Source organism: Anopheles aquasalis, chromosome 3 (genome assembly GCF_943734665.1).
Source record: "Anopheles aquasalis chromosome 3, idAnoAquaMG_Q_19, whole genome shotgun sequence".
In the NCBI taxonomy this organism is placed as follows: Eukaryota; Metazoa; Arthropoda; class Insecta; order Diptera; family Culicidae; genus Anopheles; species Anopheles aquasalis.
Window position 1 is genome coordinate 59128549 of NC_064878.1, and position 26012 is coordinate 59154560.

At 49.3% G+C, this 26012-nt stretch overlaps 1 protein-coding gene across 2 annotated transcripts in view; it reads right to left on the reverse strand.

Annotated features, from left to right (window-relative positions):
* The window catches only part of LOC126577016 (uncharacterized), a 124702-nt gene that overhangs the window by 8168 nt on the left and 90522 nt on the right, over nucleotides 1-26012 (reverse strand). For both annotated transcript variants that reach the window (XM_050238376.1, XM_050238375.1), the window contains exon 7: nucleotides 12267-12318. In XM_050238376.1, the coding sequence (XP_050094333.1) occupies nucleotides 12267-12318 (52 nt within the window). The remainder of the gene's footprint in view (nucleotides 1-12266; nucleotides 12319-26012) is intronic.

Here is a 26012-nt window from a genome sequence, read left to right on the forward strand (position 1 = left end):
TGCGTAAAAAAGTGCTGCCATCATTTTACAACTTCCGACTCCCCGGCCGATTTCATGGTAGCGACGATTGATAAGGTTAAAGCGCGAGAACTCTTACTCAGTGGCGTGAAATATCTGGAATCTCAGATATAACGGGCACACTTCCTTCTTCAGATAATTGCCCTCCCTCTTATAGGTAGCGACGAATCGTGATTAGCGCGAAGTGCAAGAAACCAAACTCGACAAACAACCCGTTCAACCATTGACTATGCCTCTGACTTATCTTCTCGACAGGACATTCCAGCTACGATGGAACTCACCGTCATTTTGTTTATTTTAAGCTTCTTCCAGGAAAAAATAGTGTCAACCGGTGCCATGATTGACGGAATCGATGGCAGATCAATCCGTAGCCGAGTGAGCCAGCAACAGGCAACATCCGGGACCTGGGGTCCAGTGGGCGTCTTTCTTGGGAGCCTGGCTTGTCACATTGTTCAAAAGCCCACATGAGATGATAAGCGATCCCGTGGCACCTGCCTCAGAGCTATTTTTGGACAATCCATTTTTGAACTTTTAGTTTATCACCAATCACGTGAGTTGTGCTTTTGAGATTTGCTCGCCCGCTAGCCTTGACGTTTCAAACTCGCATTGTGATGGATTGCGCGTCTCCCTCATGTGGCCATTGTTCGCTTTTGATCGTTACAATCGTCTGCTAGTACAGGGAACACATTAAAGGAGGCGCCATGCTCTCTTATCCCCAAAAAAAAAAACCGAGCCCCATCATGGGAATGGTGAAAGTGAATTCTCAACACAAAATCCCCTTTTGGTCCGCTCCGCTGCTGTTGATAGTGATCATCGATGTTCTCAATGGTAGGATGCGTAGTATCGCTTATCGTACAGCATCTTATCGTGCGCCCACACAAACAGTAGTATCTCTTGGTTGTTAAATTTATGGGCTACAACATGACAAGACTCCCTCTTCCTCCTCCTTTTCATCCTCGCCTCCCTCTGCTCCGAGGGGAGAGGGCAGGTTGCTTACTTATCATCAATTGTCACAGGACACAACGGGCGACGTGTCCCTTTTTACGCTGGTTTGTAGCACAAGGTGGTTTTGATAAAGGGTGAAAGAAGACAAAACGAAACGATGATTTCATCGCCTAACAGGGCAGCAATCGAGCGCTCCGGCCTGCCTGTCTCTATTACGTTGTCGATACCAAAAGAAACCTCCCCTGAATCCCTGGTTGGATGGTTCATGATACCTGTGTGGCGATCAAACGGCCTCCCGGATAACGCTGTTATGTTACTACCAATCAAAGGTCTAGGTCCCGTCCGTTCGCTTGGCGTAACAACGGGCGCGGTGCTACAGGGGATGGTTGAGTGGATTAACTTCAGTCATGGCAACGCACGTTGAAGGAGGACCGTGTGTTAAGTAGAGGACTTTAGTGAGTGGGTGGAAATAATTAAACACATTTCCCACCACTTCTCCGCTTGTGATAGTGTTTCACAGGGGTCGACTTATCAGCAACACGATCCCTCGATTCGTTGGCCAGTTTATTAACTTTAACATACCGGAACGATTACTCAAAGTGAGGAATGAGGGTTAGCCGTAAAATAGAATATCGTGCGATACGATAAGCTTCCACTCTCGCGGTAGTACATATCATTAAGAAAAAGGTTGCCAACCGTAGCATAACAGCAGACGGCCATAGAGGCGTAATGCTAGTGCGGAAGTTGTTTCCGATCGAAAGCCTTTGAAGTGACGGCTAATTCTCATAAAGTGGAAATGTTTCTATGTACCCAACTGTAACTGCTGTGGAACGCGAATCTCCTTTCGTTTCGTGACGTGAAGTAATATTTCAAACCTACTTTATTCAACGAATGAAGTATGAAGCATGAGCATGACCTAGAAGTTTGACAAAAGCGACAGATGGAGAACAAGTATTGACCTATTTTTGTTTGCGTAAACAACTCACTAACTTTTTATAAATAGTAATACCGATGAAGGCATCCAATATGCATCGAATGCTTTTTATTCTGAAGTTTTCTCAGAAAAGTAAATTATAATCTAAACGCACGATTCACAAAATGGCATGGAAATTCCCACTGTAACCAAGATAACGATGGCGAGCCCCCAACATTCCCGCTCTCCTTCTTTTCCCTCACCGAGACATTCTATCGATCACCAACGGGGGGATTAAGCATGTCACGCGGTCCATGATGGACGATTCACCTTGTGCTCTTGCGGCAGCTCTCCATAAATGATAAGTTTTTTAGACGATCACAAGGCAAAAAGGAAAGGGAACACGGGCGCATATGAATGATGAGAACAAAAGTTCATGGGACGATGAAAGATGAATCGGACACCGGGACCGGAAGGTCAACCGCAGCCCAAGCACCGAGCAAAAGCGCATGGAAACACAAAGAATGATGTCGCTTGGTCGCCATTGGCCTTTGGGCCGTCGGTAACACATACCATCTGTTGGTCTTGTACCCAAACGAATCCTTCGCCGTCAACGCCATCTTCCACCATCGGAAAATCCTCATCATCGAAACCGGCAGGCGGCCACAGTACGGTGAAGCGTTCCTGGGATCGCTGGATCGTCTTTCTGACCGGCTGCCTTGGCCGCGGATGTAAGGTGGTGGTTGCTGGGAGCAGTCGGCCACCGTCATACCCAAGGTATGTACCGTACGCCAAGAGCACACCGTATCCGAGGCGCAGTTTTTCCTTCCGTTGTCGCGATTGCTGCTGACCACTGACGCTAGCACAACCACTGTGGGCCGGATGATGGCCAGCCATCCGGCCAATACTGTAGGATTGCCGATTTTTAAGTAACATTTTCTTCGTCCGACACCTTTCCTTTTGTTTACGATGCTGCTGCTGTAGCCGTCGTAACGCTGTTTCCATTTACGAATGAATCAAAGCAAAAATATGCTTCTAATTTGTTTCCGCTGACCACTATTTGCCACACGCACTGGGGGTTTTTTGAAGCATCAAAACTCTGAATCGTGTGCACGGTTGTACAGGATATTCACCACTTCAACTTCAACGTAATACTCAACAGGACACTAAACGGGATAAATCGTTGGGTTTAAATCAACTTTAATCAAACACTCGTTAAATTGTAATCAATTCCCAGGCTTTCCGAAGATGGAGACACTCGATCACGATTCTGTCATCTGACGCCTGCCAAGTAATATTCCGTCCGTGCACGAAGACACTCGGCGCAGTACTGATTGGATGTGGAATGCGCGAATTGCCGGAGCTGTGCGAAAAGGGGAGTCAGCGCCATTGATTGACATTTTGCATCTCGCCTGTTCGAGCTGCTTCACCTGGTGGTTTCCGGGGAAGTTACCAGGAGCGTTCGCTCATTGGCCGCTGGGCGGTTGTCTTTCTTATCAGTTTCACCCTCTCTCTCTCCCTCCCTAATGGAAGCGAAATGGGACGAATGGGACTTTCAAAATTTTGATTGATTGTTGGATTAATTATCAACATTGGTCACCGGCAAAAAAAAAGGGCCAAATCGACAAACAGCAAGATGATAAAATGGTGGCAACACGCCCATCGGAGTACACTTTTTCCTGCTTGCAGTGCGCTAGTTAGTGTGCTAACGTCCTTGCGCGCGGCTTCTTGAGAAGTGGTAACATCAATTTGTCCTCCGAAACAGGTCATACATCTTTGGCGCTCCTTTATTGACATTCTTGGGAATCGGTTTGTCAACCTCGCTCTCTATCACGGTAATTGAATTGCATGTCCCGTAAATTTTATTACTATCGGCGGGGGCGAATTCCGGATTGGATTAGAATTCCCGTGAATTCCTCGTGATACTGATACTCTCTATCTCTGCAACGCGTAATTGGGTATAGCGCCGTAGCGAACATATTTCTCTTCGATTTTGCAAATCATCGAACGAGATCGGTGAGAAGAGATTATTGGTTTACAGCCCCAACAAACACCCTAGCCGGACAGAGCAAGGCGCCGCCCTCTGGGAAGGAAGGAAGGAAGGACGTCTGATAGTCCGTGCGCGCCGGTTTGCTCCTGGAAAGCTGATACTTGCATGTCCAGCTGGTCATAAATTACATCCAGTCGCCTTTGCGAGCATGACTGTCGCAACCGAAACTCCCCACCTCGGCCCTCTATAAATAAAGGTTGATCGTTATCGTTGGTAGGTCGCTCGATTGGTCACATTATGGTCCGGTGACGACTACGGTTTGAGATAGAGATCAGGCTTCCTTCCCTTAACGATGTCCATACACATACATAAACATACAGTGTGGATTCTTCTGGGGCCTTTCTTCACTCACTGACCATACGTGTATCACGCGACAAGTGTCAACCAGGGGAACCACTTGGCCGATCGATCAGCAGCAGAATCAGGGGTAATGCAACTCAGATCGATCATTGCAGAAAGGGAGCCCGCCCCCTGAGCGCGGTCATCAGATTGTTGGCACGTGATTTTTAATGAGCCATTGGATTGGGCACTGCCTGGCCTGGTGAGCTATTATTTAATCGATAATAGACGATAGAGGTGTTTTGGGACCGCGCGAAGCGATAGCGAAAAGCTTCTTTTCTCGATTTCGATTGTATTATGTGCAAACGCAACTGGCCATCGTGATAAATATAGAAAAGAAGGGAAACATTATGGGAGAAGATAAGCGACAGAGGTCAATGAACTGATTTGGGATGTTTGAAAGTAATCGATCCGTTGGGATCCTTTGGTTATAGGTTTTAAAAATCCTAAATTCACATCTATGAAGCATTGTTGATAGACACTAATGATAATATTCACTAGATAACGTCCGTTCATTTTGTCTTTTTCGTTTGTTTTGTGAAGCTTACTTTAGCTGCAGCGTTTACACCTGAAAAATAGAATACACTTTCCATCCAACGTGACATCGTGATCGATCGAGCATTTCCATTTCTGAAAGCCGCATTCATTTCGCCGTACACATTTTCTCGACCCAAAAAATTCACAATTTGCCACTTCCGGTAAATCAAGCGCCCTGCCACACGCCACACTACCACCTGCGAAGACAGGAAGAAGGCAGGAAACACTGACCCAGCGTATAACGTGTCTCGCCACCCCTTTGGAGTGTGTCTCGGTTCATTTCGGTTCACTTTCGGTCACCAGACCGACAACACGGTGTGTTTTGATTCCCCCCCTCGGGCGCCACATCCACATCACAGTCTTTCTTTCTCACGCTTTATGTTTTGTTTACGCGGACGATGCACTTGACTGGCCGCCCCACCGGGGCATCGAGACAACGGGTAACGGGTGGCCCGTCACGGTGGCATTCCGCCCGCGGGGAGTCTGGACTTGACCTCAATTTAGCAAAAAGCCGGTCCGACGGTCAACAAACACACGCATAAACACACTGGGTGGGCATCACTCCGCCACGCCTGTCCTCTTCTTTAAGCTCAATAAAAATCCACTCGACCACTGGCCAGACCCACCGAAGGCCATTCGATGGTGCCAGATGATGTCTTGCCTTCCTCTAGTTTCTGTTGCACTTGGTTGCAGAACTCTTGCACTTGGTAAAAGGTCAGAGTTAGAGTCAGACAGTTCGACGCGAGATGGAGCAAAACACTAAACAGTAAACTGCAAATGGATGAAACACCAACCGTCACTTACGTGCTCACGGTACAGAATGAAACGCGACTCGCGGGGATAGTATCGGGGAGAGTAATGGATGGAGCAATACAGTCGATTGACCACTTTATGATCGCGCATGGTTACGACGTCCATCTCGCTCGTTCTCTTAGGATCGAGGGGGCACGGGAAGAGCTATCGGCAAGCCGTACCCATTGATATCAGCCCCCGAAGGGAAGGGAAGGGAGTCAGACACTCGCGGATGTCTTTTTGCTCTCTCGAGTGGACTCTGATTAGCCTGCGAAGGTTTGCCCCCGCTGATACCGCGTGCTATCTCCTTTTACCCCGGTGTTAATGACGTCTTCTACCATCTTCGCGTGTTGCAATAACTGTGATAGGCTTATAAGTCGCTACTGGGAGCGATAGAGTAAGCCATCGCGAGGTGTACTTGTTATGTGGCAAGAGAATAAATGGTTTTCGCAAACAAAAAAGCGATGAATCTGAGTATTAACATAGTGGAGCTTTCTAAGATCTCAATGATAACTAAGAGTCTTTGAAAACAGATCTTTTAACTTAAAAAAGGGCCTGTTTAACACGACCACAACCAGTCTTTATGCCAGCCAAACAGGGCTCGACTCACCGATCGACTCATCGATTGACCATCGTGTCATCGGCTACGGTCGGCCTCCTCCCATTCCTAATCGCCGCCTATCGCCCATAAGCCATTAGCCGTGTCTTTACCTCGGAATTGTCCTCCGGAAAGTCGAGCTGATAATGCGCTTCCTCGCACCCCTTTTTCCCTTTGGTGATTTTCCGCCTTTGGTGATAAGCACGATGAAGAATGCCGATTATGTCTGGCGCAGCGGCCACGGCGGCCACGCGTTACTTATGAGGCACGGCATCAATGAACCAACAGCATAGCGGATGTATCACGCGCGGAGTGACAAAAAACATTCACAAGTGTTGCAATCCCGTTAAGACATGATTTCATTCTCTCATTGTCGCAATTTACGTTGTTGATTCCCGTGTCACTCCAATCCAATGCAGCTGATGCGTATGACTCACAGGATGTATCGGTTTGTTGTTGTCACACGGCCGTTTTTCGGGTGGTCTCACTTCGATGATAAGCATAGTTCGCGTAGCGCAGAAAGTTCAGTGAGCTGCTGTCCAGAGGACCAGCAGGCGCCAGCTTCCCGTTCTCTAATCACGCCAATCGTGCGTGCCGCGCGTGGCCTCGGTCGAGTTCAACAGATTCGATGGGTAAATATTTGGGCAGCACTTGCGCTCCTCCTTCCTCCCCCACGCTTCACCATCCCAGCGAGTGACTTTATCTTGAGTTGCCCCTGGACATGGCTAACCAGCCAGCGGTAGATAGCGGCAACAGATTGACGTGCGCGATGATGGCAATACTACCAATGATGATGACGATGATGATGATGGTGATGATTGGGTGATTGAGATTTACTTGTGATTATTTGGACTCACGTCTCATGTGAATTTCATTGTTTTCTTTCTCTCGCTATGCTCTAGGTGGCGTGGGTTGTGGGTTTCTGGAGTGGCCGGCCAGTTGATTTGTTCTCGCCGCGTCTACCAGTCAATATCAATCGAAATCAGCGACGCTCACGCGCCGTATGTGTCAAACATTGGCCCGTCTAATGGGGCGTGTAAAACAATGTTATAGTCAAGCAGACAATTGGCCAGCGATTGTTCAGATGGGCATGATAGCGGTTTTATGGAAGTTTCCACCGGATTCAACCGGCTGTTCCGGCCACCGTGACAGTCTGTCTGATCGTAAAAACAATTTAAAACTGGCGGGTATCATCGTGAGCTTTAATGGCTTTGAAAGATGCGTGCAAAACCGTTCGCTACAAAGTTGTTCAGTCCGACTTCTGGCCTTAGGACGATGGTCATCCATCCTCTCTCTCCACCGCGCGGTGTCCGGTGACCGATGCTGCACAAATCAAATTAAAGTCAATTAAATGATCCATTTCCGGACGAGAGGGGGTGTATAAACAACGCTGGCGCACCGGCAAAAGCAGTAAACTCTCAAGCTTGACGGAGACACCGATACGGGTCGGTCCTTGGTGGCAGCTGGTGGGACCGGACGGCCCGGCCCGAGAGATATGGTCGTTGGTTCGATGGTTCGTTAGCACAAATTCAATTTTGAAACCGATTTTTTCTCCCTCCGGGCGCCATGGATTGGATGACATTTTACTAACGCCATTCGTGCGATTGATTAGCTGCTTTAGAGCCCCCCAAAAAACAGACTCCGAAAAGGAGGAATAGGAGAAACTGTGGAAGGAGAACTTGAGCAAGCTTCTGATTTTTGAGCTTCGAGCGTCCATCCATCGCAATCTGGGCATCACAATTCTGGTAGGAAATTTGGTAACTCAATCGCTTAGCGAGCGTTTGAACACCCGACACCCGCTGCTGCTGCAGCTGTCCCTCTCTCCTTTCCTTGCGCCGGCGCCTTGCGTGTTCCATGATGTTGCCCCCTATCGAGCTTGTGCTTCCAAAATACAACATAAAAGGTTAAAAGCATCACCAAACGACTAAATGTTTGAGCAATTAAAAGCGAATCGAACCGTTGCATCGAAACAGTTACAACCAAGGGACCACAGAGAGAGAAAGAGAGCGTGTGTTGTGTGCATTACAACTCGAGCATCACTTCCTTTTTGCGTGGCCTTCATCACGGCGCCATCAGCGACGTCGCGCCTTCCCGGTGCTTAATGGGCGGAAAAATATTTCGACAAAACACAGTATTTAGCAGAAAAAAAAACAAAAAAACCCACCAAGCTGTTGCTTTAAAGCATAACGGAGGACATCATCGTGGAGATGAATGGCTTCCAGCGCGTCGTTAAACACAGAGTTGCTGCTATGGGCTCGAAACGAGAGCTACCGAATCGAAAGGCCAGGCCACAGATTTTGGAGCTTTCGGAGTTGTGCGTGTTTGATGTAATGCAATGATTGCGATAGCAGAGCAAACAAACAAAAAAAGAGAAAAGCGAGAGACAGAAGATGTTTACAAATGGCACCACCAGCGCGTTGCATAATGAGTTTTCTCATCCTGGTGCTTGTTTTCCTCGCTTTCCTCGCCCGGAAAGGCATTATGCCGATAAGGTCATTAACGGAACAGCGGAACAGCGGAACTCCTATGGCCCTTACGTCATGGTGCGGATACGGCACGCGAACGCAACGCATTTCTGTATCAGTCCCTGCCGGCAGACTCTGGGCATGCCTCTAGACGAGGTCAGCCACGGTGCCACGCTGCCACGCTGCCACGCTTCCAATCTTCTTCGATCAGCTTGAGACCAGCTGCCATGAAATAGAGAACGCGGATTAAGCAAAAAGGACGAAAAATGGTAATACGATCGCCGATTTGAAATAGAGTTCGGTCCGGTAGCCAGTCAACCTGCCATTCTCGGAGACCGGGGACGGGATGCATCTGCGCACCCACTTCTTGCCGTTCTCGCTTCTCACGTGATCCTCAAATAGCGAGCGAACCTCCGCCGAGACAGAGGGCAGCTGTTCGCGCGAGGATCACGCTACAAGTGTCGTGACCGATACCGCTCAGCTGCCAGACAAGCAGAATACCCAAAACAGATGGTGGATCGTGGTGTTGTTCTCGGACGCACTCTTTTCCTGCGTCTTCATTCACCTTCGTTCGCCAGGATCGAGAGCTGTACGCTTGAGGCGTGCTTGGGATGGTTAGCGAAACACCGTTGCACGCTTATGTTGCTTTTGATTCAATGCTCTAGCAGCAGCGGTGGAGAGCAAGCGCGCTCGTTCAAAAGGAAAATGATGATTGAGTGATTGTAGCCTCAGAGAGCTGCACACCACCTTATGCTTTCCATCTCTGCCTTTCTCGTTCCGTTCCGTTTGCCAGTCCCATCGCCGGTCACCGATCCGTATGGTAATCAAACGAGATCATGAATTACGCCAAAGCTATTCTCGGACAGGCCCAGAATGGGAGAGGAAGCCCCCGTCCGGGGGGCTATGCAAGCATCGCCCAACACCCACTTCTCGGCAGACAAAGAAGTGGTGAAAAGAAGAGCCCACAGCATCGTAGACGCGCAGCATCAGCAGCTCTCTTTGTTTGTTCGATGATAGTGGAATGATTAAAACTCACCGTTAATTAGCACTGCTTGCATGGGGAGTTAGGTTGGTTTCACGGACTTATCGATCGCCTGTGGTACGTCGTACAGCATCCGAGAACCACTCCCGAAACCACACCGGACACGCACGAACACAGAGACACTGAAAGCCGACGATTCGTGGTTCTGACACTTTGTTTGCGAGGTGTACGTGCGTGCATTCGAAAAACCGATTGAATAACACCATCTGCATAACCACAGAGCATAGGAATGTCCACTGGGGCGAGTCGGATGTTCCGAATCTCCCCCAAAGAGCAAAGGAGGATGCACTCTGGTGGATTATGCTTTGGGCGGCGGCGGCTTACCGAGTTCCGGTTGCGGATCCGTAGACGATTTCTTTATCACAATTTATGGATATGGTTTGTCACGAGAGAGAGAGAGAGACACACACACAGTATCACAACACCACGCAGCAAGAGTAAGAGAAACGCAAGGCACAAGGCACAACACGTGTGTCCGCGGCGAGAAGCGCACCGTGGCCGTTGTTATCGCCGCTCGACCAGCGACGAGAAGCGATGATGCACACCACACACCGGAACCGGATCCAGTGCGAGCGAAAGCACCCGGGCAACAAACCGTAGTGAACCCGGGACCGACTACATCCGACAGCACCAGCAGCAGCACCAGCAGCAGCACCAGCAGCAGCAGGTCGGAGATGCGCGAGCGCGCGAAAGCGTATCCGAAATGACGAAGACCTCGGTAGCGACTTGTGCCGAACGCAGCCCACGATATCCCTCTCAACCCTGGCACGAGGAGCAGCAGCAGTTCAATACACTCGTCTCTGGTGGATGGCAGAACGACAGAACTGAAGCCCACCAGCAGCATAGAGCATGATGGTCCGATGCTGGTGCATATGATGATGATGGCCCCGGATCGAACGCACCCACAACCACGCTGCTCACAAACACACAGAGGTTGGCACACTACCACCACCACCACCACCACCACTACCAAAAACCAGAGCCCAGCAAAAGAGAAACTCCGAAGAGTTGAAGGAATGGCCGGGGAGTCGAGGATTCTCGACGACGGACAAACACAACAGATGATTCGTCTTGCTTCGGGGAACCGCTTTTTGTTCTAAGCCACGCCAGCCACAGAACCGAACCCGAAGCCCCGAACCGATTGGCAATGTGGCAGAGAGATGGAGAGAGAGGACAGTGGAGATACCAGAGAGGAAGAAGCTGCTGATGCTGCGTTGTGCGTCTTACCGTACAAGAGACATGCTTAGAACTCCCTGCCGTACCATCTGCTTACCATCATCACCGTCGGATGAAGAACCAACGCGAACAACGTGAACGGGATGTGGGCAGAGTGTTATCCTTGCTGCACGGAATGCTTCCATCCGCCCACGATTATTGGAGTGCTTTGTGTGGAAAACGATACTGTTTTGACGCACGTTGCTATATGTTATCCGCTTTAAGGATTCCAAATCTTTCATTTTAATGTTTTAATGTTTAATGTTAATGTTAAGGAGCTAGATTGTTTTATTTCCAAATAAAAATAGAGTAAACCATTTTGTTGGAGTACAATTGAAGTTAAATAGATTTTAAATGTCTTCCAAAATATCACATCTGATGACCTTAGTGATTTATCGAATATTTTTCTTGCTTTTCTAGCTGATAAATAATATGAAATTCTTTTTTAAACGTTTATTTTTGCTAAAAGATGTGAATTTGAAGTGAATTTTGAAAAATCAACTTCTTAAAAACAGGGCTGTAACATTCTACCATCTAATTCTCATCGTATATGAACCATGTCGCGTGGAGGACGAGAGCAGCGATCTGCATCTCCAACACGTTCAACCCAAGAGTGCATCTGCCCCATCAGCCGTCCTTAAATGCATCCTCTGCCTTTGTTTCAACCCGTTCAATAACGCAAAACAAGCCGGTAATGGAAGGAGGGAACGGTTTTCCAGTACATTTGTGCGCGCTGCTGCTGCTGCACGCGACCATTAATAATGAACAACGTCCTTCATCCATCCGGGACGAGGGAAATCCATTATCCGATGTCCTCACCTAAATCCTCGTCACTCAAAACCCGTGCGCACCGAACAGTGCGGTCTAAAACACCATCATCAAAGTCACTGTTGTTGACTTTGGTTTCGCTTTGCGTCCTCTTCCTCCGCTGTTGTATGGAGGGAGGGATGTTCGGGGTCGGGCAAGTGTGGTTGCGGTCCACATGGCATGTGCAACACGAGCGCACTTACACGTATGTCGCCGCCGTTTATTCGTGTTTTTCAGACGTTTTTTTTTTTGTTGTCTCTAACGAAAGGACAATCACTGTCGTCGAAACTTGAACACATGTCTTGAGGGTACATGTGATGCACAATCGACGAGGATAAAAACGATGGTTTTTTCAAGGAAAATTGCACCATGAAAATAAGAAAATTCTTGTTCCGACTTAACAAAAAAGAAAAAGCCTTTGTTGTCGCAAGACACTTGCTAAACTTCCAGCAGGACTGTGTTTGGGAACAAGTTATCAATTTCACGAACACGCTAACCAAATTCCCGGCAGAAACCCATACCCCAAAAGGATGCGAGAGACTTACCGTCTTTGATGTTAAAATGGCCGAGAGTTCCACATCGTCCGTAGTAAGGTTGCTGCGGGGCGAAAGTAAACAGAACAAGAGGTTGACATTAATTAATGAAATAAAGCAGAACTGCCGCATTAAGATGTTGCAAACTTTGCCGACCGCTCGAGCCCGAGCGAATAGAGACAGCTTATGTTTTGTGAGTGAGAGCGAGAAAAATTGTAGCAAAAATATTGACAGAGACCACCCGGGAGCAAGGACCACAAACATAGCAAACGGGAACAAAGCGTGATGCTGCTCGCACAGAGGCCCAGAGATTGTCCTTCCCAGTAGGATCAAGCATCATCTCAAACGCAGTGTCGCCTCGTTCTTCGAAACACGCAGGAACGCACAACAGGCCCGAAGGGAGCGCATGAAAGTGCTGAAAGTTCTACTGCCAGCAAACACCTAGTGGCCTGCCTGTGGTATGGTTATCGATATCTCACTTCATAAATAACGCAGCCGCAAGCAAGAATCTCTAAAAGGAGTAAAGCATCGCAGCATGCCGCATGGAAGGACACATTCGGTCGGTAGGACAAGAAGATTCCTTAAAAGGTTCTCATGCCCCTAAAATGTCATTCTGTGTACTTCCCAGGAATTGAAGAGTGACATTTTATGGCCGCATAAATTCGTTTTGTGGACGTCGGTCGGTACACAACAGTAAGCGACCTTTCGGCCGACCGACAAACAATCTTTGTGTGCCTGTGTGTGTCCTGAGAGGTCAAACGAACCGACGCTAGGCGTCAATTAGCCTTTGATGCAAGCAGGATACACCACTTATAATTTGAAGCCGATGATTGTGCGCGGCTCGAATGAAGATGAACACTCCAGGGTGGTCCTTTCATTCACCTTTAACCGAAAAACCGAAGCCTTGACAGATCAAATCAGGATATTCTGGGAAGCAAAGCTCGGGACCCCCCATGGACGCCACCGGAGTACGACGAAGAAGAACAACAGGATGCACAACATAATACGGTCTGGTCCCCGGAGGAAGCAACCGCCGACGACGACGACGACGACGACGACGACGACGACGACGACGACGACGACGACGACGACGACGGTCAACGAGCGGCGTATCATAAAAGGCTCTGAATGACATCCGATTAGGGACCGTAATTTGGCAGTAAAAATGATTACGCTCCCTCCCTCTCTAGTGGATTAGGGAACTCCCCGGTTTGGGGATTTGGGGAGCGTTTTGCCAACAGAGAGAGAGAGAAACCTCGGAACCAGAAATGAAAAAGTTTCGAGTGCCAGCTGATATGCCCGGCCACCAGTGCGTGCGCTTGGCACACGACAACCGAAAATTGTCACTATGAAGCTGTTGTTGGTGCTCTTGTGACACACCAGACCTTCGCTGGTGAAGAAGTGGAGAAACAATCTCGTTAAATTTAGTCACCGACTAGCTGGTTGCTTGTTGTTGGGGAGAACCGTGATCCGAGTGACGCGTGGCACGAACCGCGATGGACAGGTTTAAATATAGAAAAGTTTAAAATAATTTGCAAACTCCATTCAATGAGCGGCAGGGGTGTGTATACACAGAGAGATCACTGCTGCTGCTGCTGCTGCTGCTGCTGCTGCTCCTGCTGACTGGTATACTGCGTTCGGTCAGCTGTGATGATGTCAAGATGTTCAATTACGGTGTGCATGGATTGGTTATTGCAAGGTAATACAAGCGAATTGATCCAACCAACAGGCTGCCTCGTGGCCAATTTAATCTCCACCATTTCTGGGGCCAAGCCATCACCTCATCCCCTTCTCGAATGAACTAATTATCCGGCGCAAATCGGTCTACAATTCGCGGACGAATCGCAGACACAAACGTGAACTCTTTCTTTCCTGTCTGTTCTCTGGTAGATCCCTTCCGTGGGTGTGTTTGTTCTTCAAATAAACACACCTGGATGTAGGACGCGACGGAGAAGAGCGCCAGACCACAACGTAAACCCTCTACCGCGCAATCTGAATGGCGAAATCGCCCCCCCTTTTAGACAGTTCCAAGCCAAATTGCGTCCATTGAGCAAACGAACAGACAGCAAGGTAATGGTTACACCGCTTGATGACTGTTCGGTTCGCCAGCACGCCATTGATTAGCGGGTTTAGTGCGCAGTCCTCTTCCTTCCCTCAATTATCGACGGGGATCGGGAGCGGTTTTTGGCTAGCTTTTCAAGAAATCTGGAGCAATTTCACGGTCCAACTACCGCCCGCTTCCGAACTCTTTGCTTACTTCTTCGACACAATACGGATGCTAAAATTAGATCGTCGGCCAACTGCTAACCTTTAAACTCTGCATACGACGCCTATCCTATCAAGCGAGTAAGCCCACCCCCCCCGGGGGCGGTGGCCGCCTGACCATCTTGGAAATCCATTAGTAAAGAACAACGAAACATCGAGTTGCACTCGTGGTTATCTGTAACGTACGTTCCGAGATCCAGACCGTACACTTCCTCTCTCTCCAGGAGTGGTTATCTAGGGTGAAGATCAAATATTGAGCCTGCCATAAACGGGGCATCTGGGGCTTCTTTTATGTCCTGCTGGCTGTGTTGTGTACGGTGTGCCCGGTAGCAAACTTCGATAAAAGATGCTCCCTGGCGTCCGTGGCAGGAATTGCAACCTGAATGGTGGTGTTGTGTCTGGACCGACACGGAGCACGGAGCACGGAACAGATGGCTGGCCTCTGAACAGATTCGATACGCATTACAACGAACCGGCAACCGGAAGAAAGGTAGGCCAAAGATTAGAAAATACAGCCCGTGACCTGACCTATGATGTGACCACCTGACCTTCGGTGCGGCTCCCTCCGATGATCCCAAAAATATAACTCTCCTAGAACTCCTAGTTTGGTGTGTTCGGGATGCCGGTTCAAAATTTTGTTTCGTTTTTTTTTTATCTTCGCTGTACATACGGCAGACGTTGCACGCCAATCGGCTTGCCGGTGGAAGCAAACCGCATGTGTTTCGTTCCCAGTAACACAGATGGGCAGATCAGCAATTCATCCCACACAAACACACCGCCCGCGGTGACGCTATTTGATTAAATCCATTGCCCGGTAGCCCCCCGGGGGAGAGGAGCGGACATGTGGAACATTGGAAAATGCGCATCTAGACAGAGGGCATGCGATCGCATGTCCGGGGAATTTTCCACCGAGGGGGTTTTCCTGTCCTTTTATACGCTTTTGGTCTGAACGGGTATTCAATCGGTATCTTCCATATGTTTATTCGGCCAGAACCAGGTTAATAGCCAAGAATCGCTTTAAGGCAATCGAAATCATCATCTGCGATAGGTTCGAGGGGTTTCACCCTAATCGATTGTTGATTACCAATGGACGCAACCGTGCAATTCAATATTTGTATTACTTTAATCGAATAAACGAGTTTAACATTGTAATCAATATTACATTTCTCAAAATCTACATAACCATTTGCAAGGGGTGCGTGTTGTTACGAGATTTACCATAAAAATGTATTGGATAATCGCCGCGTTTGCACGCGTGCCGAATTGAGATTATTGGAAAAGCAAATCTAATTCCATTCGCCAAGCACACTCCAATCAACGGACGGGTTTTCCACCTTTTTTTTTTCGGTGGAAAATTGCCTCCTCGAGAGACCGAAACCGCTGCCTGCTCCCACCGCGGGGGGGGGGAAAGCTTAATCCAAAAGTAAACGGTCCAGTCCAGTTCGGTGGTGGTGCAAGTAAATATCGATAAAAGGCGAGCCTACGTGACGAACAAGCCAAACGGGTGGCCGATATGCGTGAAGCGAATGGAAAACAATGGGCCAAGAAAGATTAACGTTTGCTGTAGGGTGGTTGCTCACCACCACCCACCCTTCCTTCCCAGCAGACAACATTGCAACTAGACACACAGTGAAGCCCATTAAAGAGGTTTTTTGGTGGGGGGGAGGGCGGTGATGGTGAGATTAAAAATAGAAACAAACAGAATAATGAAACATGGCACCACCCACCCCCCCGGTGGGGACGAGTTGCCGACAATAACCCCAAACCGTTTCGGGCAGGTGATCGTCGGTTGAGCATAGGCTTCTGACCCCCCCCCCAACGAAACATTGCATAATATTCCTCCTCCAAAAAACGAAAGAAAAACGGTTCACCACCACCCCTCAGGGTCCAGGTGCGTGACGGTATGTGGCTCCCCTTCAGGTTTGTGGCCATCGTTATCAGCCTTCCCTTCTTCTTTCTCGTGCTCTTCTTCATGTGGTCGTCGGCATCGTCAACTTCGAGGGCTCACCCCTCTTCGAAGTGTGCGACATTGTCACGGGGGCTCAATGTTTATGTCGGCTTCAGTCGGACTTCTTATGTCCACCGCCGTACCGTGACCGCGACCGGAGACAGTGGAGGAGTGTGCTCCTGCCGCTGCTGCCGTTTGTAATGTTTATGTTTATGCTACCTTCCGCCGAAAGGGACGGACTAACGGACTCGCCAGACTGTTTGGAATATTTTTCGAAGCAAACGCATGGGGCCATTGGCCTGGCCTGGCCTCCACTCCCCCATTGGTTATGTATTGCAGGGAGCTGGCGATGCTTATGCCGACCTTGCCGCCGCAGCCGCATTGCTGTGCAAGACGTTTGTGCGAGTGTTTGATGTTTGTGCGTTGCTGGCGGGGCGCCGTGATGCAATACAGGAGTAGAGAGGTCCAACACGGTAAACGGCGGCAACTCGGCCAGTCCCGTCACTGAACTTGGCAGCATCGGAACATAGTTAGTGCTGCAGCTAATCCGAATGCTGGCCATGCGAGTGTGCAAAAAAGCGTTTCCTTCGATCGATCGATCAGATCATCAACCTTACGTTTCGCGAGGTTATGATACGCCATTTATGGCGTTGACCGACGTTGAGTGTGTTTACGCGGGAGAGAAGGAAGCAAAGACTGGCCAGGATCGGAAACACTCTTTGATGTACCGGTGGCATCTAGTGAGGGAAGTAACTGCCAGACTTGTCTTGACCGAACGTCAGCCACTGACCTGCTCATAAACTGTGTCACCTCTTTAGTAGCGGGGTTCCAAGTGAATGAGCGTCTAAGCAATAGATCACATGCTGTGGCCGGTTCGGACGTGACAGACTTTGAAGTGGACAGTGTTGTAGCGCCCTCAAGGTGGTAAGACTCTCACGAGAAACAAGCCCTCTTCAGCTCGAGTGTTACCACCTTTTGTCGAGTTCCGCAAGCAGTGTGCGCCTACAAAAAATGTGAAATAAACGATTGGGGATCCAGAAATGGTCCCAAAGAACGAAAGACAAAGATGGACAACGCTACCACAGCTGTCGATCGTTTCCCGTTACATACTTAGCAGCTTCCATCTCAAATTATCACATGACCAACAAACAAGTTCGATTGCACTCGTTCCTCCATCACTTTAAACCAATTAAATGCATCATCAAACGCTATAAAATGCGGACGGCGGATTGGTGTCCGGACTCAAGGCGCAAGGGAAGGAGGGATCAATAATTAAACATCACAGGCCCCGGGCGGGGAAGGCTGCTAACAGACTTTGACGATGTGTAATGCCGGTCACTGGCAGCGCATCATCACTAGCTCCCGCCCGGCCGACACGGCGGTTTACAAGATGTTTACAACGAGCGAAGGCGCGAGAAGACGACGATGACGACGGTATCCGTGTGCGTCCATCCGCGCGATCACGTTCCGCGCTCATGGCCGGCCGACCGGCGGAATGAAGGAATGAGCGGCATCGTTTGACGTTCACCGGTTGTGCGACTCTGGCGGGATTAACAATTATTTCAGGTTGCAGGGCCTGAAAACCATCGCAGCGGCAGTGTGCGTTTCTCATTCTTATTAATCGGTTTTATGATCGGCTTCTCATTGACCGTGAGCGGTGCCGAGGCGAACAAGGGGGAGATGATTTCACGCGCGCGCGGAACCGGCGCCACCCCACCGATCAATGGGTTTCTGTGGGAAATGGAGATTCTTTTGGAAGATTTTCTCAGAATACAAGCGATCAGATTGTTAGAGATGAGCTTCCTAGTATGGTGGAAGTTACGGTGAATCATTTTGTATTGAAGGAACATGTACGAAACCATAAAAAGCAACTGGAGCACAGGGCAAGTAATGATACGATCGAGAGAAAAGCATTCCACACGAGCATAGCACATCAAACAGTACAACAGTGTGAACGAATGGGAATGATTAAACATGTGCTTCGCCAAATAGCAGCATTTCTAATAATAGTTTTTGAAAATAAAGTTTGAAAAAAAAAAACTGAGTCACTGAACTGACTGCTTCTTCACAATCTAATTCTGTTCTAAAACATGGCGTGACGTGTTATATATTTCTCTTAACATTGATGTACAATTTTTCCGAAAAGTATGACCGTTGCACGATAAACCATAATATCAACGTTCCAGCTAAAATTCCTGATGTTCCATGACATTGCAACGTAAGGTCACGATGATTGTTATTTCTGAATAATTTAACCTCTACATACATCACTAGCATCAATACGTAAATGCATATGCAATGAGGATCATAAAAAGGTGGTATTCGTATGAACAAACGCAAATCAAAACCTGCACATGCGTTTGGCGCATTTAGGAAAATGAAAAATATGAGAAAACCCAAAATGAAACAGGAAATTAAAGCAAAATAATGCCAAACATTATAAAACACATTGCAATCGATCAATAACAAACCCCTTCTTTAGTGCACAATGCATCAATCTTGAAATGTTTTAAGCTAATTTTAAAAAAGATCATTCAATTGATCGCTTGCCAGTAACGGCTTCAAAAACAAAGATTGTCGACCTTCGCCACCGCTGAGACAAGTAAAGAAATCGCCCGATTGTGTACTGAAGTTTGTATAAATCGCCAATTGTAACCTTATGCCACCACCGTCAGCAGCAGCCACAATAACGCCAAAGAGCACCCACAACATCCCTCGTCTCCCACATTCTGAAACTCCCTAACTAACTCGCCCGCTCGCTCGCACTAAGCAACACGGAATGAAAACGAATCCCCGTCTCACTGGTGAACCGCGGCCACATTGCACCGCAACACGCACCTCACCGCGCTGCTGCTGCTCTCTGGTGATGCAAACACATATTATTGTTTCCGATTGTACGGTTTCATCACCACCCACAGCCCCCCAGAGCCCGGGCAGAAGGGCGAGCTGGAAACTGCATCAATGGCAAGCAACAGGAGACACCGACGTCGGTTTGCCGACCGATTTTTCAATTCGCAATTCGCGCGTGGCATCGGATTACAACACTTTCACCGGAGTCACGGTAAGCCCGCGAGCCCTGTCCCAAGTTTACACAGACAGGCGGCCCAGCACCCCTCGCTCTCCCCCTAATGAATTGCATTGCGTTCTGCTGCGGTTTCGTCAACCGCGAGAAGCTGCTCGGCCACCGACGGTAACAACCTCTGTGTGCAAGTGCAAGTGACGCCGTAGCAAGCTAGAAGCGGCGGCAGGGCGCCGGAACGGATCGAATGACAACTACGCTTCTCCGCACGCTCGCGTATCAGTTGGACGACTCTTATACAATGCACAATGCACATTGCAGTGTGGCGATGGACCACAACCGAGCTGCCATTTCGTTGTTAAAGATTGACAGCCTGTGGCGTGAGGTGCGCGGTGTGCATTTTGTGTGCTGAATCTGATGCTGTTGGCAAAACAAATCGATCTAATAAGGGAGGGAAAAAAACGATTTGATTCCAGGTTTGTGCTCGACTCCCACGATATGTTATCGCACCAGATGACGATCCTTTGGTGATCCTGGGAGGTTCTTTCTCCAAATGGGACCAATCGGTAACAACAGAGGTAAAAAAAGACCAAGGCAGGCATCCTGTGTGCGACTCCTTTTCCTCGCAACGGATGGCGACGGCAGCGGAAGTGCTTGTTTGTCTTCATCTATTTCTGTATTTATTTTCCATTTAGACCACACAAACCGACACCGGTTCGATCGATCGACCAACCAATGGTACCAGGAGATGCCCCGGCTACTTCCGTCCGGACTCTCTCACTCTCTCTTCGTGACCAGGAAGGACTCGATGCCATCGCGCACCGCCACCGAGGCATTGAAGGTCTTCGGCGGCGGCGAAATGTGAACCCGATCCCCGGCAAGCGTCCGGGTTGGACCGGTTCCTGCGCATTGAAATTGGACGGTGACTGCCTCCGGAGTATATCGTTGTTTCTCCGCCCAACACACAGCAACAATGTTTTTCCAACCGAACGATTCACTTTCCATCTCAATTTTCCACGAACTCGCTATGCGGTAGCCGCAGAACCAGGATCGATGTTTGTACAAGTTGTCAAGCGGTAGATGCAGTAGCCGCGCTCAGCATTTACCACAGCAATTACCACCGAACGATCAATCGATCGACCAAATGAGGTTCGCCGTTAATTTACAGGGTTCGTTACCATTGGGTACGCAAAACAATATGTTTCCAAGCGGCATCGCGGAACGAAGCCGAAGCCAACCACTTGAGAGCGAAACGACCTCCACCAGCACACCATTAGCGGGTCTATTTTCAAACTCCTGGTCCGCCTGGCCCCAGGAACAGATGTCAGACCGGATGTCGATGTTTTCGTCCCGATCTGCCCCCGATCGGCCGGCGAGCACCAACGCAAACATCCGGCACGCTACACACAGTAGGCAAACCGATGGCCGCAGGAGAAAACATCATTAAGGCGTCCTCCCACTCGTGATCGCGCTCCCGTGCTAACGGTGCGGTGCGCTAATAGCTCTCGTTCTCGAACATTGTTCAATCGCACTTTTGAAATGCAAATCACTGGACTACATTGGAGGGGCGGGGGGGGGGGGGGGGAATCAGAAGGGACGGTGGCGCTAGGGTATCCTTGTGGAAAACCGATTTTCCAATACAGGTCGTGGTGCCCCAATTAGCCAACCAACCGGAGAGCGATTTGTGTGGCGCGAAAGTTCAACGTACTTTGCACATCGCATAAAGCACATGATGAAGGTCCCGGGGCGTTCCCGGAAGGACGAGCCTGCCCGCGTACGGAAAACACTTGACACACAAGATGGCCACCAGAGTCTGTACTCTTGCTGCCTGTTACCGTGTTTAGTCTGTATTCCAAGGATCTTTAGAAGATAAACACTAGAGTAACGGTTATCGCAAAAAGGGGGTGACGCGGTTGGAAGTGGAGTTCAGTTGCAGTTGCATAGGGATTGCAGTCACGGTGAGGCTCTCAAGTGGCTTGAGTACATTCAGTCTCGGTAGCTCCGAGTCCAAAACATTGAGACAAACGTCTCGTGTCGTCTCGAAATCAAAGCCAAGCAGCTATTCCGCCATCATGTCACATGGAAAGTGAATGAAAATGGGTATCCAAGGGTCTGGCATGGCCTGCGACCGGTAAATAAGTTATGAAGCCACATCCCGGAGACTCTTTTCAGGGGAAACCCAGAACGGTGTAGGCTACATGCTGTGAGGTGTGATTAGATGTCTAGCAGGTACGATTATGTTTAGCTTCACTCCCATCCTTCCGGTTCGTTCCAACCCCTTCCGGTTCGTTCCAACAAATGAGTTTTCCCTTCTTTTTACTCTGACCGACCTTATCCGGCGTGGTGCTGCTGTCGCGGTCCCCCAGAGGGAGAGCGGAGGTCATGGAAGAAATTGAAGGTTAGCCAGCGAGCCGCGTTCTATCTGTCTGTGCCAGTGGCCTAAGCAGCAGACACCGTAACGAAAGCGTGAAAGAAGAACGAAAGAAGACGAAAAACAATCTTCTTGAGGTCCTCCCTCCCCCCTCTCCTCCCACAACTCCGTTGTTTGTGTGGCGCATTCGGAGGACGAGAGAACTAGAACACGAGCAGCACCAGAAGCAGCACCAAGAGCACAGGCAGAGCGCGGGGAAAAGATGGACCGTAAAACAGGAAGTTACCATCAATAATGTTGCCGGTGGGGTGAGCCAGCCCTGGCCACCTTCTTGGGAGTATACGCTGGGCCACACACTCTTTGCTCTAAATTATTCATCTTACGAGATTCGTTCGGTGTGTCCAAAAAGGGGTGCTGTTGCGCACACCGTTCCGTACTTGGGTGCTTCGCTTCACGGTACTAGGCTCTACGTTTCATGAGCTCAATGATTGTATTCTGCCTCTACAACCCACCGGGGGAGGGTGGTGTACCAGAAGTAATTTGGTGCTGGCCTGTGAGAGGTTGTAGTGGTCACGGAGGAAGTGAATATAAGAAGGGAATTTTGTAAATCAATTGCCAGCGCAGCAGCAGCAGTAGAGACCCCTTTCCCAAGATAGTACCAGCACTGAAGAGTCGTACTCTTGAGTTCGTTTCAATTCAACTCCGTGGCCTTGTTGTCAAAGTTGTTACGCGTCGTGTTGAAGAAGAAGAAAACAATTTACACGACTCCAGAATGCCACCCCGGGAGATTCGGAATGTTTTTGTCGCTGTGCAAAAAAGTGTCATAATTAGGAACCTCGTTCCGAGAATATTTCGCTCGTGAATCTCGGCCGCAGGACAAGAGCACTTGAGATTCGGAAGGGCCAAGAGAGCCATCGCCTGTTGGAACCATCAGCAACCAGCTGGTTCGTGGGGCCTGTAACCAAATCCCAAAGCAAGCACCCAAAAGACACTGAATAGTCCCGTGCAGCACCATCATCCTCGTCATCTTCAGCCTCTCTCAGAGTACGAAACGGACGAAGCGTGATGGTGATTTTATGACTGAAGCAGGGACCTAAATCCGTACAGACACGAGCAGACCATCAAGAATGACGGAGAACCGGGGCAACCGGGGAACCGAAATCACATCCTTCTGACGGATGATGCGCCCAAGCATCAGAGGGATCATCATTTCACAAGTGGCTACACCGAAGCATAAATCCGAAGAACCGCGCCAGAACTCGCTAGGCACGCTGGCTGACAGGCAGGCAGGCAGGCAGGCAGACAAGTCGTGTTACGGCTGCCAAATCACAATCAGAACAGAACGCGAGAAAATTGATACCTGCGAGCGAACGAGGCAGAAACAAAGACAGAAAAAGGCGAACGACGACTGTGGTTCTCGAAATGACCAACGCAACGTTGTCGTCGATTTGCGCGCGATTGCGGCCACAGATGCTCTCTGCACAAGATGCTGTTTCTGGCTGGAAACCTAAGACAACATAACACGGAATGATGTGCCGAGCCCATTCTAGAGAATCCCGGCACGCTCAAGAGAATGCTGGAGCCCTCTACAATTAGCGCATCTTCTCCTCGGCAGTAGCGGCGACCCGAAAGATAATCCCGAAAAATGGCAAAAGCTGTGGCCATCAGAACGATCATTTCGTGGAGGGTTTACTGCGCAGTAGTAGCAGGAACGACGGTTCCTTGGCGGTGGCCGAAGGAATACGGACGGTATATGATAACACCAATTAGTGCCAGTTCCTCCGGTAACCAGAAAAAAGGGAACACAATTTAGCGAGGTTCGCCAGGCCTGTTACAGCCCGGGCATAACTGGATAAAAGGTATAATCCCAGTGTCCCAGAAACCAGAAAACGGGCCCGAGTTACTCGCTACACTACTCGTGCGCCTTCTTCTTGTGCGATTACAATAAATAACAAGCTACCGAAACAATTATGGGAAGTAGTGCGTGGTGCCGGTCGCGTCATAATTCGTGTGTCATTTACCGAGCACACGACGCTCAAGGGACCCTACGCTCCTTTTCTACCTTTTTTCTCTGAAACCCGGCGACCCAGTATAAAGTGATAAAATAATTATGATAAAAAGATGTTTCTCATGCGAACAGCGTCGAGGTATGGTATGGTATGGTGTTCTCCCATCCCGTGGTGAGTAAAGAAGACATTGTTACCCACGTTAACCGTGGGAAACAGACCAGACAGGTTATAATGGCTGTGTTTGGCGAAGGTGAGTTTACAACCTGAACACCGCGCGCCTCATACCTGACGGGCGGTTTTTTTTTTTTGGGAATTCCCGAATGACACCGAACACACCGAGCAGCAACATGTCCTCGTCTGGGCTCAGTCGTCACCGGAAGTACGGGTTATCTATCGTATCATACACGTACACGACGATCGCTTCCCCATTTCTCAGCATGAAGAAGCACCGGCAGGGCAGGGGGTTCCAGACGGTAGATCGAGCGGAACGAATCATTAGGGCGTGAGGACGAAGCAGACCTTCGGGGGCGGTTCATCGGTCATGACCCCCTGCCGTCACTGTTGCTGCTAAATGTCTCTCCGGTTGACCGAACATGGGCCTTTGGCGTTCACCAGCGTTCGATGGCTGGTGGTCGTCTGTCTTGTAGCCTTAAACGGTACGGCGTTGGAATGACTGAAGCGACTCAACGGAAGAGACGGAGTGGCCTTATGCAGCAGGAGAATGGAATCATGCAGCCGTCGCTAGTTTAAGACAAAAATTGCTTTATAATTGCCGACCGATGAAGAGATTTTGAGTTAATCGTCCTCGTCTGGTGGTGGTTGTGAGTCAGAAAGATGTTTAGATGAAGCGATACGTCTTCCACGGGATGAGGTAAGAGGACGATCTCTCTGTTGCATCCAGCACCGCAGCACCAGCAACTTCCATGGCGTTAATTACTCCCTTATTACCGTAGACGTGACATGCTTTCGCTGATGCACAACGGTAGCAAACTCGCTCGTCCAGACGTCCAAAGCAAGACGTTCCAGAGACGCAAATGGTGAACGAATCGAATCAAAGCTTAAATGACAGGCAGGCAACGGCAAGCGGCCGCATGGCATGCTCATGGGGATCTAACCTCCGCATTTAAACCGAAGCTGGTTAGCGGTGCTGTTGCCAGACGAAGCGTGAAGCCACCACCGGCGAGCGAGCGTGCCATTTCCAGTGCTTTAAATACCCTCCTTTGGAGCACCGGCTTTATGAATTATTTAATATCAAAAATGACATAATAGCTGGCGGTGCAATTACAACGGCTCGTAGCGAGAGACACACGGTAACCTCAAGTGCGTCATAATAACGCCGCGGGAAACCGCACAACAGCAGCAGTTCGCCCCACCGGTGTACCAGTTTTTGGCGTACATTATGCGCTCGTCGGTCTCGTAAGACACGCGACACTTATGATGAGTATGACGCGAGAGTCTCGGCGAGAGAACGAAACTAGGTTATCCACTGTTTGGTCGTTTACTGTTTGTCTTTTGACTGACTGACTGACGATGGTCTCGCACTGGAGTCAAAATTTGAGCCCCAGTTGCTGAGGAGCAGCTGCTGATAAGGCGTGAACTGGAAACAACCATCAATCACACCAACACCAACACCAAGAACGCGCTTCTAGTTTTGTTTCCTGCACATTAGAAGCTCCTTCTAGAGAGCTCTATGTAGCAAAGAGCAACCAAAAAGTGTTGGTATTTATGGTGCGCGTACAATGATTAATCATTTGGTTGTTTACACGCTGCGTTGCAACTGATAAACGGCCCCTTTGTTGAGAAGCGTGTCAAAACAGGCCGGCGATGTAGTGAAAGAACCGATTCCGGTAGATCAAACGAATGCGCATGATCTACACATTTGCATTTGGATGTCCATTTGACGCGAGTAATTTAGCATTACACCAATCCATGGCGGCTTAAACTGCGACGCACGCTGACTGGCTGGCTGCCAAACAGGTACTCAAGGATGCGCAGTACACGTGTCTGCCCTTTCCATCGCTGGACCCCTTTACCACCGTCATTCACAGGCGGTTTCTATTTCCGTCCAGCACCGGATCCCAAAACGATCGAGCGGCATTTAGAACACAAGGCAGAAGAAAGTAGAGGTTGAAGAACTGTTGTACCG